General features: G+C 41.0%; 1 protein-coding gene across 1 annotated transcript in view; it reads left to right on the forward strand.

The window, feature by feature from the left end:
* Positions 1-16,903, forward strand: part of LOC141273299 (transmembrane protein 59-like) — a 324,881-nt gene that overhangs the window by 124,538 nt on the left and 183,440 nt on the right. Inside the window, exon 5 of the mRNA XM_073684938.1 lies at positions 6,363-6,471. Within this exon, the coding sequence (XP_073541039.1) occupies positions 6,363-6,471 (109 nt within the window). The remainder of the gene's footprint in view (positions 1-6,362; positions 6,472-16,903) is intronic.

Consider the following 16,903-nt stretch of genomic DNA (forward strand, 5'->3'; position numbering starts at 1 on the left):
AATCCCCGTCTGTGATTATGATTAAACCTTCTTTCCTCCAGACGTAGAAGATACCCCCTTGTCCCCGTCTCAGGCCTCAGAGTAAAAAGATCAGTAGAAAGGTCTTTGTACTGTCCTCTCATATACTTGTGCATAGTAATAAGATCACCCCTAAGCCTTTGTTTTTCCACAGTAAATAACCCCAAGTGTAATAACCTGTCTTGGTATTGCAGACCCCCCAGTCCTCTAATAACCTTGGTCACTCTTCTCTGCACCCTCTCTAGTTCAGCTATGTCTTTCTTATACACCGGAGACCAGAACTGTACACAGTATTCTAAGTGTGGTCGCATTAGTGACTTGTATAGAGGTAAAATTATGTTCTCCTCATGAGCATCTATGCCTCTTTTAATGCATCCCATTATTTTATTTGCCTTTGCAGCAGCTGCCTGACACTGGCCACTAAATGTGAGCTTGTCGTCCACTAATACACCCAGGTCTTTTTCAGTGACAGTTTTGCCCAGTGTTTTACAATTAAGCATATAATTATACATTGTATTTCCTCTGCCCAAGTGCATTACCTTACATTTATCCCCATTAAAGCTCATTTGCCATTTATTAGCCCAAGCTTCTAGTTTACATAGATCCTCCTGTAATATAAAATTGTCCTCCTCTGTATTGATTACCCTGCAGAGTTTAGTGTCATCTGCAAATATTGAAATATTACTCTGTATGCCCCCTACAAGGTCATTAATAAATATGTTAAAAAGAAGGGGGCCAATACTGACCCCTGTGGTACCCCACTGTTAACTGAGACCCAGTCTGAGTGTGTTCCATTAATAACCACCCTTTGTTTCCTATCACTGAGCCAATTCTTAACCCACATACATATATTTTCCCCTATCCCCATTGTTCTCATTTTATGTATCAACCTTTTGTGTGGAACCGTATCAAAAGCTTTTGAAAAGTCCATATACACAACATCCACTGCATTTCCTTGGTCCAGTCCAGAACTTGCCTCCTCATAAAAACTGATCAGATTAGTTTGACAGGAACGGTCCCTCGTAAACCCATGTTGATATTGGGTCATGAGGTTATTCTTCTTCAGATACTCTAGTATAGCATCTCTTAGGAAACACTCCAGGATTTTACCCACAGTAGGGGTTAAGCTTACCGGCCTATAATTTCCAAGTTCAGTTTTTGTCCCCTTTTTGAATATTGGCACCACATTTGCTATACGCCAGTCCTGTGGTACAGACCCTGTTATTATGGAATCTTTAAAGATTAAAAATAATGGTCTATCTATGACGTTACTTAATTCCTGCAGTACTCGCGGGTATATCCCATCCGGGCCCGGGGATTTGTCAACTTTAGTGATTTTTAGACGCCGCTGTACTTCCTGCTGGGTTAAGCAAGTGACATTTAATGGAGAATTTTTGTTATCACTAATCATGTTTTCTGTCATGCGATTTTCTTGTGTAAATACGGTTGAAAAAAAATCATTTAGCATATTGGCTTTTTCCTCATCCTCATCCACCATTTCACCCAGACTATTTTTAAGGGGGCCAACACTATCATTTTTTAATTTTTTACTATTTATGTAGTTAAAGAATATTTTGGGGTTATTTTTACTTTCTCTGGCAATGATTCTCTCTGCCTCAATCTTTGCTGCCTTGATTTGTTTTTTACATAATTTATTTAATTTTCTATATTTATTTAATGCCTCATCACTACCTACTTGCTTAAGTTCTCTAAATGCTTTCTTTTTGTCACTTATTGCACCCCTTACAGCTCTATTTAACCATAGTGGTTTCCTCCTATTTCTAGCATGTTTTTTAACAAAGGGTATGTATTGTGCACAGGTCCTATTCAGGATGTTAATAAATGTCTCCCATTTTCTTTGTGTAGCTTTATGTCTCAAGATATCGTCCCAGTTTATTGCGCTAAGATCATCTCTCAACCGTTGGAAATTTGCCTTCCTGAAGTTTAGTGTCCTTGTAACCCCTCTACTACACATCTTATTAAAGGTTACATGAAAACGAATTATTTTGTGATCACTATTACCCAAGTGACCCCCAACTCGTATATTTGATATGCGGTCTGGCCTATTGGTTAATATTAGGTCTAGCACTGCCCCCCTTCTTGTTGGGTCCTGAATCAGTTGTGAAAGGTAATTGTCTCTCATAGTTGTCAAAAACCTTTTACCTTTGCTTGAACTACATGTTTCTGTCTCCCAATGTATTTCAGGGTAGTTGAAGTCTCCCATAATAATGACTTCTCCTTGAGTCGCTGCTTCATCTATTTGCTTTACGAGGATATTCTCCGCTACTTCCATTATTTTTGGAGACTTATAACAAACCCCTATCAGTAATTTATTATTTTTTCCCCCTCCCATTATCTCCACCCACAGGGACTCTACATTTTCATTAGATTCACCTATATCCTCCCGCAAGACAGGTTTTAAGGGTGATTTTACATATAAACACCCCCCCCCCTCGCTTGTTTGTACGGTCATTTCTGAACAGACTATAGCCCTGTAAATTAACTGCCCAGTCATGGCTCTCGTCCAGCCACGTCTCAGATATCCCTACCATGTCATAATTATTTTCCAACAAAATTAATTCTAATTCCTCCATTTTGTTAGTGAGGCTTCTGGCATTAGTGTACATGCATTTTATGTATCTCTCTGTACCTCTATTCCTTCTTACTTTATTGACTGTTCTAACCCCACCCCCAATTTCTTTATTTGTGCCCAGGTCACTATCTGCACTATCTTCCCCACCTATAAAATGAATACCCTCCCCCCCAATCCCTAGTTTAAACACTCCTCCAACCTTCTAGCCATTTTCTCCCCCAGCACAGCTACACCCTCCCCATTAAGGTGCAGCCGGTCCCTAGCGTAGAGTTTGTAGGCAACTGAGAAGTTGGCCCAGTTCTCCAGGAACCCAAATCCCTCCTTCCTACACCAGTTCTTGAGCCACTTATTTATCTCCCTAATCTCCCGTTGCCTCTCTGGCGTGGCACGTGGTACCGGTAGTATTTCAGCCTAATTCCCTGAAATCATCTTTAAGGACCTTCCACCTACCTTTAACTTTGTCATTTGTGCCAATGTGCACCATGACCGCTGGGTCCTCACCAGCCCCTCCCAGTAATCTGTCAACCCGATCAGCGATGTGCCGAACTCGAGCGCCAGGTAGGCAGTACACTGTTCGACGATCCCTGTCTTTGTGACAGATTGCCCTGTCTGTTCCACTAATAATTGAGTCCCCCACTACCAGCACCTGCCTGGCCTGCCCTACTCTCCTATTTCCCTCTTTACTGGGGAAAAAGTCCTCCGGCTTTCAGGGGACATGCCTTGCTGCAATAGTGCTACTCATGTACCGTCACTCCCCTCATCTGCCAACTTTGCAAACTTATTAGGGTGTGCCAGATCAGGACTAGCCTCCCTGGCACTCTTCCCTCTACCCCCCCTTCTAACTGTCACCCAACTAGCGACCTCACTGTCCTGCAGCTCCCGACTACCACCCTCCCCCACATCTACCCCAGTGAGCTGCTGCTCAGTGAGCAGCAGACTCCTTTCCATGTTGTCAATGGATGTCAGTGTTGCCAGCTGCTCATTTAGATCCAGTATCTGGGCTTCCAAACGCACAACGTGCACACATCTCGCGCAGCAGTAAGCAACCCCGACCGGCTGTTCAAGGAATGCATACATATGGCAAGATGAACACTGGATAGCATTGTCAATAATGGAGCTCATTTCCTAATGGGGATTGCAATAGACAGAATGTTAAGTAAATAGAAAAGTAAAGAATTAATGAAATACAGACAGCAATTCAGTTCAAAGTCCTCCCTTCCAAACTCCCTGAATCCAAGTCACTGAAAAACAAGTCACACACTTACTTTCGTTCGCACTTACACTCCAGTCACACTCAGCTCGTTCACACTCGCAAACTAAGAGATTTAAAGAGTTTTTTTTTTTTTTTCCCTACTCCAGCAATGCACCCTTCACCTCAATGCACTTCCAAAGGACTGGATGCCCAACCAGCTGCCCCTTATAAACCCTTAATTATGACCCCTTCCCCTTAATTAACCCCTTGTGAGTAAAGCTACACCTCAGGATTTTAGTGCAATGTAGTTAACCCTTAAATACACAGGTAGTAAACTAAGAAACTAAAACTGTAGTGAGAAAATAGGTTTTAAAAAGCCCAATAAATCTAAACAGGTAGAAAAGCACTCAGCAGGTCACAATGCTGGTCACAATGCAGCAACTCACCGCAATTCACGCAGGTATTTTCTGCAGGATTCCCAAATACCTCTTCACTGAAAAACAAGTCACACACTTACTTTCGTTCGCACTTACACTCCGGTCACACTCAGCTCGTTCACACTCGCAAACAAAGAGATTTAAAGAGTTTTTTTTTTTTCCCTACTCCAGCCATGCACCCTTCACCTCAATGCACTTCCAAAGGACTGGATGCCCAACCAGCTGCCCCTTATAAACCCTTAATTATGACCCCTTCCCCTTAATTAACCCCTTGTGAGTAAAGCTACACCTCAGGATTTTAGTGCAATGTAGTTAACCCTTAAATACACAGGTAGTAAACTAAGAAACTAAAACTGTAGTGAGAAAATAGGTTTTAAAAAGCCCAATAAATCTAAACAGGTAGAAAAGCACTCAGCAGGTCACAATGCTGGTCACAATGCAGCAACTCACCGCAATTCACACCGGTATTTTCTGCAGGATTCCCAAATACCTCTTCAGTGAAAAACAAGTCACACACTTACTTTCGTTCGCACTTACGCTCCGGTCACACTGAGCTTGTTCACACTCGCAAACTAAGATTTAAAGAGTTTTTTTTTTTTCCCTTTTCCAGCAATGCACCCTTCACCTCAATGCACTTCCAAACTTATCACCTATTTACAGGTAGTTTTTGAGTCTGAGCGCTAGGGACCCCTTTGATCATGATAATAGAGGACCTGAGCCCCCTGTATGAATAGAGTGGTAGTGAGCATGCAGGTTGATAGAAATAACTGAGCATGATTCTTGGGATCAGTACGTGTTCCAGCCGTCAGACCACTGAACTGCACTTTTCAATCTATTTTGTGGTTATAGGATTATGCAATTATGGAAAAAAACACTTAAAGAGCCACCTTTCACTGCATTTTTTTTATTTTAAACCATATAATTCACTAAAAAGGAAAAAAAAAAAGAAATGTCCATAGAGAATGATAGGAATTTTCAGCATGATCTGGTGAAACTGATGTGTCTCACTTGACAATGCTGAGAACTCATCACGCCTGTTGCATCCTGTCATTACAGCATCTGGAGAGAAGGAGAGTTGCAGTATGGGAGCGCTGGAGCAGTGAACATCATCATGGGAGCAAAGTTTGCCACATATAATGCTCTGGATCTACTACTAGTATAAGGGAATAAGGAGATTAAAGGTATATCCCAATATGTGTGGTATGTCAAGAGCAATGTTTATGACAAACGCTGCTCCTATTTTTTTTAAAGCCCAAATTTGTGCTCCATACCTGAGTGCGCTTAAAAAAGGGACTAAGTGGCACAAAAAAAAAATCAGTAGCCGGCTGGTCTCTTGAAACCTTCTTCAAAAGGAGCTGGGTCCCCAAAACCATTCCCCGTCCCTCCGAACTAAGAGGCCACAGTGAGGGTCAGAAATAAATAGCCTCCTCTAGTCAGAGCCAAAGGAGACCTGATCTTAATCCGAGCATCTCCCTGAGGTGACACCCAAGCAAGAAACTGGTAGCCTTAGAATTTTCTCCCCTATCGGGGACAAGGTGCTCCGACATGCTTTCGACCAAATGACTACATGAGCCACCTGGCATACTAACAAGCACTCCAAACCCTGTGTGCATTGTTTCAATCTATTAGGGCGGTCTCCGGCTAAGCCGCCTTTATGTAAGATACTACACTTGATCTCAGCTAAAAGGCCAACAAAAGTTGCTCCCATGATGATATTCATTGCTCCAGACTGTCGCATGCTGCAGCTCTCTGGCACTGTAATGACAGAAAGGGACAGGAGTGTGGAGTTCTCAATAAGACATCAAGTCTAAAGAGATCATGCTAAAAATGCTTGTTTTGACACTTTATGTGGACTTTTGCTTTTTTTTCCCCTTTATGACGCTGTCTTATGAGAGGACAGAGTCAAGGATGAGGGAAAGTAACGCCCTGTTCATTAAAAGGAGAATTTAGAATATTAGGTAATCTGAACTTCATATCGCGACAACAAAGAAAAAAAAGCCTTAATCAGCACTTCAGCCCCTTTTTAATGGGCTATAATGTTTAAAATAAAAATAAATTACTGAAAGTCTTCTTTAAATTTACTATGAACTTAATTGCATCCACCTCTTTAATTATATTTCAGTCACAGCCAGAAGTGGAATACCCAGTGCATGAACTTCAAGCTCCAAGATCTGAGGTCACTGATAAGACTTTGCTTTCTTCAGGATATAACTCCATGAAGCCTCACACAGGTACAGGATATTACATTCCAGTAATATTTCACATTGATCTTTAAAAGTTATGTCTTCCTTTGCAAATATTTTTTATTCTGTCATTGCATATAAATTATGTGCAATCTCCATGGTAACGGAACTCAAACAAATACTCTCTTCTTCACTCCTCAATATTGAAATTGCACCACCAAGCAGAAAAAGTCTGGGAATTCTGGAAATCACATGATCAATAGACATGTTAATGATATACAAATGTTTAAAAAATGAAATAAAAATTATTATTATTATGCTAGTAAATCAAAATGGGCCCTTCTACATATCCTACTCAATGAAGGTAGAGAGAACCATGTGACAACACAAATATTCATGAAAATAGTAAATTTTATTGAACAAAAAAATGGACATAAACATATATTAAAAATAGGTGCCTCAAATGTGAGGGACCAGCCTAGGCCAATAGAGTGTAACAAGATATAGGGTAAAACTTATCCAATATGCAACACAAGATAAATCCACTAGTAAGTAGTACTCCACATCATTGGCAGTAAAATAGATAAGTGCACCAGAAAAATCAAAAAACCCCTTAGGGCTACAAAAAAAATTCTAGCATAATTCGCAACAGCCAAAAAAGTTATACACCAGTAAAGAAATGATAATACTAAATAACAGCCAGTTGAGTGGTGATAGCTTGACCATATACGAAGATAAGACTGCCATTCAGTATTAAATGAAAAGTGCTAGTGCATAATAGCAGCAAATAAGGCAGGAAAGCACCAAGATAAAGGTAGATGAGTAAATACATTCAACTCCACAAACGTTATCAGGTTCCCCAAATTGCAATAAGTAAATAATGTGACTGTGCAAAGAGAGCAGCAATGGAATTAATATTGTCCACATGACAAGGGTGCACAAAGAACACAGGACCGTGTGTGGGGTCTGTGGGCAGTGGCAGCATCTGCAGATGGCGGTCTGGCGTCCCTCCACCCCTATTCATGTTTCGGAAAATCCTTCCTCATGGGGCGTGTTTGGGCATGGGAAAGCTGGATATTAAAAAGGATAAGTTTGCCAATGAGTTGTACAGGCTATGCACTCATGATGTGATAGAGAAAGTGCTGCGAACTGGTTAATTATATGGAGGGAAGAGTGTTGGCACACTGTACATCCTGTACATCTCATTGGCTAACATCCTTTTTAATATCCGGCTTTCCCATACCCAAACACACCCCCTGAGGAAGGATTTTCCGAAACATGCATAGGGGTGGAGGGACGCCTGACCGCCATCTGCACATGCCACTGCCCACAGACTCCACACAGGTAGTTATATGACACGGCACTTTGTTCTTTGTGCACCCTTGTTATATGGGCAATATTAATTCCATTGCTGCTCTCTTTGCACAGTCACTTCTTTTTACTTGCTGCAATTTGGGGAACCTGATAATGTTTGTGGATTTGAATGTATTTACTCATCTACCTTTATCTTGGTACTTTCCTGCCTTTTTGCTGCTATTATGCACTAGCACTTTTCATTTAATACTGAAGTCTTATCTTAGTATATGGTCAAGTTATCACCACTCAACTGGCTGTTATTTAGTATTATCATTTCTTTACTGGTGTATAACTTTTTTGGCTGTTGCGAATTATGCTAGCATTTTTTTCATAGCCCTAAGGGGCTTTTTAATTTTTCTGGTGCACTTATCTATTTTACTGGCAGTGATGTGGAGTACTACTTACTAGTGGATTTATCTTGTATTGATTGGATCAGGTCCCAATGATGTTAACCCTTTGCTATCTTCTAGATACCGCGATCGCTATGGATTTAGGATTAGCATTTAGGAGATAGTGAGAGGGTGAGGGGGTCGTCCACTCATATTTCCAGCAGCCCCTGTGATAGGACCTGGCGTTGTCATGGCAGCCGGAGGTAAAGGCCCCGTCACACTTAGCGATTCTACAGCGTTCCCGACAACGATACGACCTGTCAGGGATCGTTGCTGCGTCGCTATGTGATCGCTGGTAAGGTGTCAAACAGGCAGGCTCACCAGCGATCAGGGGAGTAGCGACATCGTGGAAAGAATATTTCCACGATGTCCTGCTCCTGGTTACCAACCTGCTGAAGGTTACCGCTCACCGTAGCATAGTGGTAACCATGATAAACAGCGGGATACTAAGTGCGCGTGTGCCCCTAGTAACCCGCTGTTTATCATGGTTACCAGCCTGATCGCTTGTCCCGCTGGTCACACACAGCGATGTGTGCTGACCAGCGGGAGGGCAAAGACCAAAAAATGGTCCAGGACATCTTGCAGCGATCAGCGACCTCATAGCAGGGGCCTGATCACTGCAAAGTGTCACACATCACTGGTTATGTCGCTGTTGCGTCACCAAAACCGTGACTCAGCAGCAATCTCGCTAGTGATCTCGCTATGTGAGACGGGGGCTTAACCTGATGACTTCCTGGTCTGCCATGCACGGTGTCCTGATAGACTCCGCCAGCAGCTGAGTCTAACAGGAGATCTGACAGTGTAAAACTGTTAGCTCTCGTGCAGTGCAATAGTAGAGATAAAAAGGTAAAGGCAGCACTCACCTAATCTTCATGGAAAAACCCTTCATTTTCAAATGCAAAACATGGTGGCGGTCAGCATGTGGCAGGATTCCCGGAGGGAGGTGTGCGGGAGAGGGGAGCAGAGGACTACGGCCGTTTCGCAACCTTCCGGTGCTTCTACGGTTCCAAAGTAGTAGCTTTTTCTCTACTATTGGACATAAACTTGGCTATCTGCACTACGAGACAAATCTCTGAGCCTGTGAGCTGAAACTAAAACAGGTGTCTGCTGAGAGTGATGAACGGTGTGGTGCCAGTAGTACTTCTCTCACCCTGAACTGATCATGCAATGCAATACATGTCTATTGCATTGCATGAGACCAGTGATCAGAAAAATAATAATTGAAGTCCCATACAGGGGCTAAGTAAAAATTTTAAAAAAAGTCTAAAAATGTTTTCAAACTCACAAAATAAAAAAAAATAAAAAAATTAAACCAATAAATCCGTATATTTATGCAAAAACAAAAAAAGTACACATATTTGGTATCGCCGTTTCCGAAACAACCCGATCTATAAAACTTTCACACTAATTAAACCCTTCTGAGCACACCGTAAAAAAAATAAATAAAAAACGGAGCAAAAAGCTATGCTTTTTCATTATGCCGCCAAACAAAAATTGGAATAAAATGAGATCAAAAAGCCAAATGAAAATAAAAATGGTACTACTAAAAATGTCGTCTTGTCCCGCAAAAAAAAAGCCGCCATGCAGCTCCTTCAGCCGAAAAATAAAAAAGTTATACCTCTCAGAATAAAGCAATGCAAAACCAATTCTCTTTTCTACAAATAGTTTTTATTGTGTAAAAGCACCAAAACATAAAAAATCTATATAAGTGTGATGTCGCTGTAAATGTACTGACTAGAAAAATAAAACTGCCATATCACTTTTACCAAATACGGAACGGTATTTAACCGCTTCCCGACCGCTCACTGTAGATAAACGTCCGCGCTGCCTGGACCCTGTGCAGCGCGGACGTTTAAAAATGGTGGGTGGTCCCGCAGCGCTCAGGACCCCCAGGGTCCTGCAAGCGCTGCGGGTGCGGTGCAGAGCGATAGCTCTGACAGGGAACATCATCGGGACCTGATTGGATCAGGTCCCAGTGATGTTAACCCTTTGCTGTCTTCTATATGCCGCGATCTATAGTGATCGCGGCATATAGAAGACAGCAGGAGGAGAGGGGGTCGTATACTTACCTCTCCACGACCCCTGATACCTTCCAGGACCTGGCGTTGCTATGGCAGCTGGAGGTCACATGACCTCCTCCAGATCTGCCATATATGGTGTCCTGCCTGGCTCAGCCTGCAGCTGAAGCCTGGCAGGAGACACTGACTGTGAAACAGTCAGCAAAGATCTCATGTAATGTAATACATGTCTATTACATTACATGAGATCAGTGATCAGAAAAATAAAAATTAATGTCCCATACAGGGACTAAGTAAAAATGTAAAAAAAAGTAAAAAAAATGTTTTGAAACTGTTAAAAAAATCACAAAATAAATAAAAATAAATAAATAAAATATTAAACCGATAAATCCGTATATTTATGCAAAAACAAAAAAAGTACACATATTTGGTATCGCCGCTTCTGAAACAACCCGAGCTATAAAACTGTCACAGTAATTAACTCCTTCTGTGCACACCATAATAAAAATAAATAAAAAACGGAGAAAAAAACTATGCTTTTTCCTCATATCGCCAAACAAAAAGTGGAAAAAAATGCGATCAAAAAGCAAAATGGAAATAAAAATGGTACCGCTGAAAACGTCATCTTGTTCCACAAAAAACAAGCCGCCATACAGCTCCATCAGCCGAAAAATAAAAAAGTTATACCTCTCAGAATAAAGCAATGCAAAAAAAATATTTTTTCTATAAAATTGTTTTATTGTGTAAAAGCGCCAAAACATAAAAAAATATACAGTAAGTGTAGTATCGCTGTAAACGTACTGACCCGAAGAATAATGCTGCCTTACCAGTTTTACCACACGAAGAACGGCATAAAAAAACCCCTCAAAAAACAATTCTTGAATTGCTGTTTTTTGTTAATTTTACCTCCCAAAAAACGGAATAGAAAGCGATCAAAAAATGTCACGTACCCAAAAATGGTACCAATAAAAATGTCAACTTGTCCCGCAAAAAACAAGCCGTCACATGACTCTGTCGGCCGAAATCTGGAAAAATTATAGCTCTCAAAATATGGCGACGCAAAAACTAGATTTTACAAATAAAAGCGTCTTTTAGTGTGTGACAGCTGTCAATCATAAAAACCCGATATAAACCTGGTATCTCTGTTATCGCACCGACCTGAAGAATAAAGTAATCTCATCACTTATACCGCACGAGGAACGGCGTAAAAAATAAATAAAACCAATTCTTCACCTGCTACTGATTTGTTTATTATGTCTCCCAATGTGCTCACCACACATCTAGATAAGTTCCCTAAGGGGTCTAGTTTACAAAATGGTGTCACTTGTGGGGGGTTTCCACTGTTTAGGCACATCAGGGGCTCCCCAAATGCGACATGGCGTCCGCTAATTATTCAAACAAATTTTACATTCAAAAAGTCAAATGGCGCTCCTTCCCTTCCGAACCCTGCAGTGTACCCAAATAGTGGTTTTCCCCCACATATGGGGTATCGGCATACTCAGGAGAAATTGCACAGCAAATTTAATGGTGCAATTTCTCCTGTTACCCTTATGATAATGCAAAATTAGGGGATGAAAAACATTTTTTGTGGGAAAAATGTGAAAATTTTATTTTTACGGCTCAATATTATAAACTTCTGTGAAGCACCTGGGGGTGCAAGGTGCTCACCACACATCTAGATAAGTTCCCTAAGGGGTCTAGTTTCCAAAATGGTGTCACTTGTGGGGGTTTCCACTGTTTAGGCACATCAGGGGCTCTCCAAATGCAACATGGCGTCCGCTAATTATTCAAGCAAATTTTACATTCAAAAAGTCAAATGGCGCTCCTTCCCTTCCGAACCCTGCCGTGCGCCCAAACAGTGGTTTTCCCCCACATATGGGGTATCGGCGTGTTCAGGAGAAATTGCACAACAAAGTTCATGGTGCAATTTATCCTATTACCCTTATGATAATGCAAAATTAGGGGATGAAAAACATTTTTGTGGGAAAAATGTGAAAATTTTATTTTTACAGCTCAATATTATAAACTTCTGTGAAGCACCTGGGGGTGCAAGGTGCTCACTACACATCTAGATAAGTTCCCTAAGGGGTCTAGTTTCCAAAATGGTGTCACTTGTGGGGGGTTTCCACTGTTTAGGCACATCAGGGGCTATCCAAACGCAACATGGCGTCTGCTAATTATTCAAACAAATTTTACATTCAAAAAGTCTAATGGCGCTCCTTCCCTTCCGAACCCTGCAATGCGCCAAAACAGTAGTTTTCCCTCACATATGGGGTATCAGCGTGCTCAAGAGAAATTGCACAAAAATTTTTGGGGTCCATTTTTTCCTGTTACCCCTGCGAAAATAAAAAAAAATGGGTCTAAAGTAACATTTTTGTGAAAAAAGTTAAATGTTAATTTTTTCTTCCACATTCCAAAAATTCCTGTGAAGCACCTGAAGGGTTAATAAAGTTCTTGAATGTGGTTTTGAGCACCTTGAGGGGTGCAGTTTTTATAATGGTGTCACTTTTGGGTATTTTCTGTCATAAAGACCCCTCAAAGTGACTTCAAATATGATGTGGTCCCTAAAAAAATGTTTTTTGTAAATTTTGTTGTAAAAATGGGAAATCGCTGGTCAACTTTTAACCCTTATAGCTCCCTAACAAAAAAAAATTTTGGTTCCAAAATTGTGCTGTTGTAAAGTAGACATGTGGGAAATGTTATGTATTAACTATTTTGTGTGACATATCTCTCTGATTTAAGGGCATGAAAATTCAAAGTTTGAAAATTGCAAAATTTTCAAAATTTTCACCCAATTTCTGATTTTTTCACAAATAAACGCAAGTGATATCGAAGAAATTTTACCACTATCATGAAGTACAATTTGTCACGAAAAAACAGTCTCAGAATCAGGGGGATCCGTTGAAGCGTTCCAGAGTAATTACTTCATAAAATGACAGTGGTCAGAATTGAAAAAATTGGCCCGGTCACGAAGGCAAAAACAGGCTCTGGTGCGAAGTGGTTAAAAAAACCCTCAAAAAACAAATCCTGAATTGCTGTTTTTAGTTCATTCTACCTCCGAAAAAAGGAATAGAAAAAAAATCAAAACATTTCACGTACCTAAAAATAGTACCAATAAAAAACCCCGGCGGAAGATTCCCTGTAATGAGGCAGATGGAGGCACCGAGGACGCCGTCTGGCCTGTGATCCCACGGTGTCAGTTTTTTTAGGCATGCATAAAAGTGCGGTTGGCCACAGTTTTGTGCACTTTTGAAAAAAGTGACCCCGCTAAACAGAGGCCAGACTGATCCCGCGGGGGTTTTATCTGAATTACATCACTTGGAGAAATGTTCCCAATAAAAGCTTCAGCTCAATCCCCCAAAAAAAGCAAGTCCCCACTCAGGTCTGTCATCTGTTAACGAAAATATAAGGGACTTCCAAGTTACTGGTAGCACAAAGGCTCTGGAAAAGCGAAATGGCCCTTGCCCTCCAGAAGAAATTCAAAAAATTCTGTGCTCCCAAATGCCCCCCCTCCCTTCTGAGCCCCACAATGTGCCTAAACTACATTTAGGGTCCACATGTTTGGCATTCCTGTAGCGATGAGAGCTTGCCTAATTTACAGGTACAGAAGCACGAGCTGGGCACAACGTACTGGTCACTACAACGGCAGTTTGAAATTTTCGCTCAGCAACATCCACTGCTGCTTGTTTCTGGAAAACACCCATGAAGTCAAAATTGTCACTGAACCTGTAGCTAAATTCCCAAAGGGGTATAATTTCCAAACTGTGGTCATTTGAGGGGGGATTCTGCTCTTCTAGCACTTAGGAGCTGTGTATATGGAGTCTGCAAACTATTCTACAATAATTTATTCTCCGAGTCAAATAGCGCTCTGTCCCTCCGGGTCTTGCCGAATGGCTAAGCAGTACTGTACAGCCACATATGGGGTATTGCCACATTTAGAAGAAATTGTGTGACACATTTTGGCACCATTTTTACCCATTAACCTTTGTGAAAATGTAAAATCTGAGGCTTAAACAATTTTTTTGTGGTAAAAATATAATTATTTTTTCTTCACTGCCCAATAGTATAAATTCTGGTGAGTCACATGTGGTGTCAATATGATCACTGCACCATTAGATGAATTCATTAAGAGATGTAGTTTGTAAAATGGGGTCACTTATGGCGTTTCTGCTGTTCTGGGACCTCAGGGGCTCTCCCAGTGGATCATGTCACCTGCAAACCACAACCGTAAAATCTGCCCTGTTATATGGCACTCCTTCCCTTGAGCTTTGCATTGTGCCTGAAAAGTAGTTTTCAACCACATATGGGGTATTGATGTACTTAAGAGAAGTTGTGTAACATTTTCTCTTATTACCCCTTTTGAAAACTGCTAACTTGGGGTCAAAGCAACAATGTAGTGGAATAAAATAGGGTTATTTCATTTTCTCAGCCTAGTGTTATACAAGTTTGTGTATCGCCTGAGGGTTAAAAAATGCTCACTACTCCCCTAGAGAGGTCTAGTTTACAAAATTGAGTCACTTGTGGGGGTTTCTGCTGTTTCGGCATGTCAGCGACTCTTCAAATGTGACATGGTGTCTGCAACCTATCCAAGCCAACATAGCGCTTCTTTCTCTTACAAGTCCTGCCGTACGCCAAAGCAGTAGTTTTACACCACATATGGGGTATCGGCGTACTCAGGAGAAATTGCACAACAGTTTTGGGGTCCATTTTCTCCTCTTACCCTTGTGAAAATAAAAAAGGGGCTTAAAGATCATTTTTGTGGAAAAATTTAGATTTATTTATTTTCACAGCTCTACTTTATAAAGTTATGTGAAGCACCTGGGGGTTCAAGGTGCTCACCGCACATCTAAATAAGTTCCTTGAGGCTTCTAGTTTCCAAAATTTGCTTCAATAATTAGCAGGCGCCATGTTGCGTTTGGGGAGCCCGTGATTTGCTTAAATAGTGGAAAACCCCCCACAAGTGACCCCATTTTTGAAACTAGACCGCTCAAGGATTTTATCAAGGGTTAGAGTGAAAACTTTGAACCCAGAGGTACGACACAGAAATTGATAACATTAGGTCACCATATTGAATAAGTTGTCATTAGTCTTGAGCGGAAGTGCTCACTACTTGAGTTTGCATCGGGTACTCAGGTATGCACCACATATCGCGGGTGCTCAAGTAACATCCTCGAGTCCCCGCCTCTCATGTTTCATGGTTGTTAGACACCCAAAAAAAAACCATGCAGGGATCGCTCGTGCATGGCGCGCAATCTCCGCCAGGTTTTTTTGGCCGCGAAGCATATGGGGTGGAGACTCGAGCACCCATGATACTCTGTGCACACTGAAGCACCTGATGCAAATTCAAATAGCGAGCACTTGCGCTCAACACTAATCCTAACCCCAACACAACCCTACCCCTACCCTAGCACAACCCTAACCCAATCCTAACCCTACCCTAGCACAACCCTAGCACAACCCTAAACCTAGCACAACCCTAACCCTAGAGTTTATTTTTTACACCTTTCCTTGTGCCTTATAAGTGATTAGACGACTTTATTCTTCAGGTTGGTGCGATTACAGCGATACCAGATTTATAGCTTGTTTTTATTATTGACAGCTGTCACACACTAAAAGACACTTTTTTTGCAAAGACTAGTTTTTGCATCGCCATATTTTGAGAGCTATAATTTTTTCATATTTTGGCCGACAGAGTCATGTGATGGTTTGTTTTTTGCGGGATGAGTTGACGTTTTTATTGGTACCATTTTCAGGCACGTGACATTTTTTGATCGCTGTATATTCCGATTTTTGGGAGGCAGAATAAACAAAAAACAACAATTAAGGAAGTTTTTTTTTTTTTTTTTATGCTGTTCTGCGTGTGGTAAAATTGATAAGGCAGGTTTATTCTTCGGGTCAGTACGTTTACAGCGCTACCACAATTTATATAGTTTTTTTAAGTTTTGGCGCTTTTAAACAATAAAAACTATTTTATAGAAAAAAGAATATTTTTTGCATCGCTTTATTCTGAGAGCTATAACTTTTTTATTTTTCGGGTGATGGAGCTGTATGCGACTTGTTTTTTGCGGGACAAGATGTCATTTTCAGCTGCATCATTTTTATTTACACTCGTCTTTTTGATCTCGTTCTATTCCATTTTTTGTTTGGCGGTAAGATGATAAAGCATCGTTTTTTGCTTTGTTTTTTTTTTATTTTTTTACTGTATTCACTAAAGGGGTTAATTAGTGGAACAGTTTTATAGGTCAAGTCGTTCCGGACGTGGCTATACCAAATATGTGTACTTATATTGTTTTTTTTTGTTTGTTTTTTTCATAATACTATTTATTGATGGGTACAATATATTTTTATTTTTTGGGGATTATTTTTTTCATTTTTTTTTTAATAGTTTTACAATTTTTTTTTTTTTCACTTTCTGATTATTTTTTAACTTATAGACGTTGTCCCACTATGGGACTTTCACATTTTGCAGGCTGATCGCCTGTATAGCACAGGAATGCAGCACCATCCCTGTGCTATACAGGCTGTCAGCGCTGCAGAGGGAGAAGATACTGTGATAGTGCACTGCGCTTGATCAAAGTATCTTCCTGGTTTCAGGTGATCTGAATGTCGTCATGACGACATCCGGGTCACATGACAACCATGGGACCCAGCCACAGACACCGCGGAACGCCGGAGAGGAGGTGAGTACCGGCGCTTACCACCTCTTGCCACTGGAAT

Source organism: Phyllobates terribilis, unplaced genomic scaffold (genome assembly GCF_046119375.1).
Source record: "Phyllobates terribilis strain yellow unplaced genomic scaffold, ASM4611937v1 Scaffold_1__5_contigs__length_1240528914, whole genome shotgun sequence".
Taxonomy (NCBI): Eukaryota; Metazoa; Chordata; class Amphibia; order Anura; family Dendrobatidae; genus Phyllobates; species Phyllobates terribilis.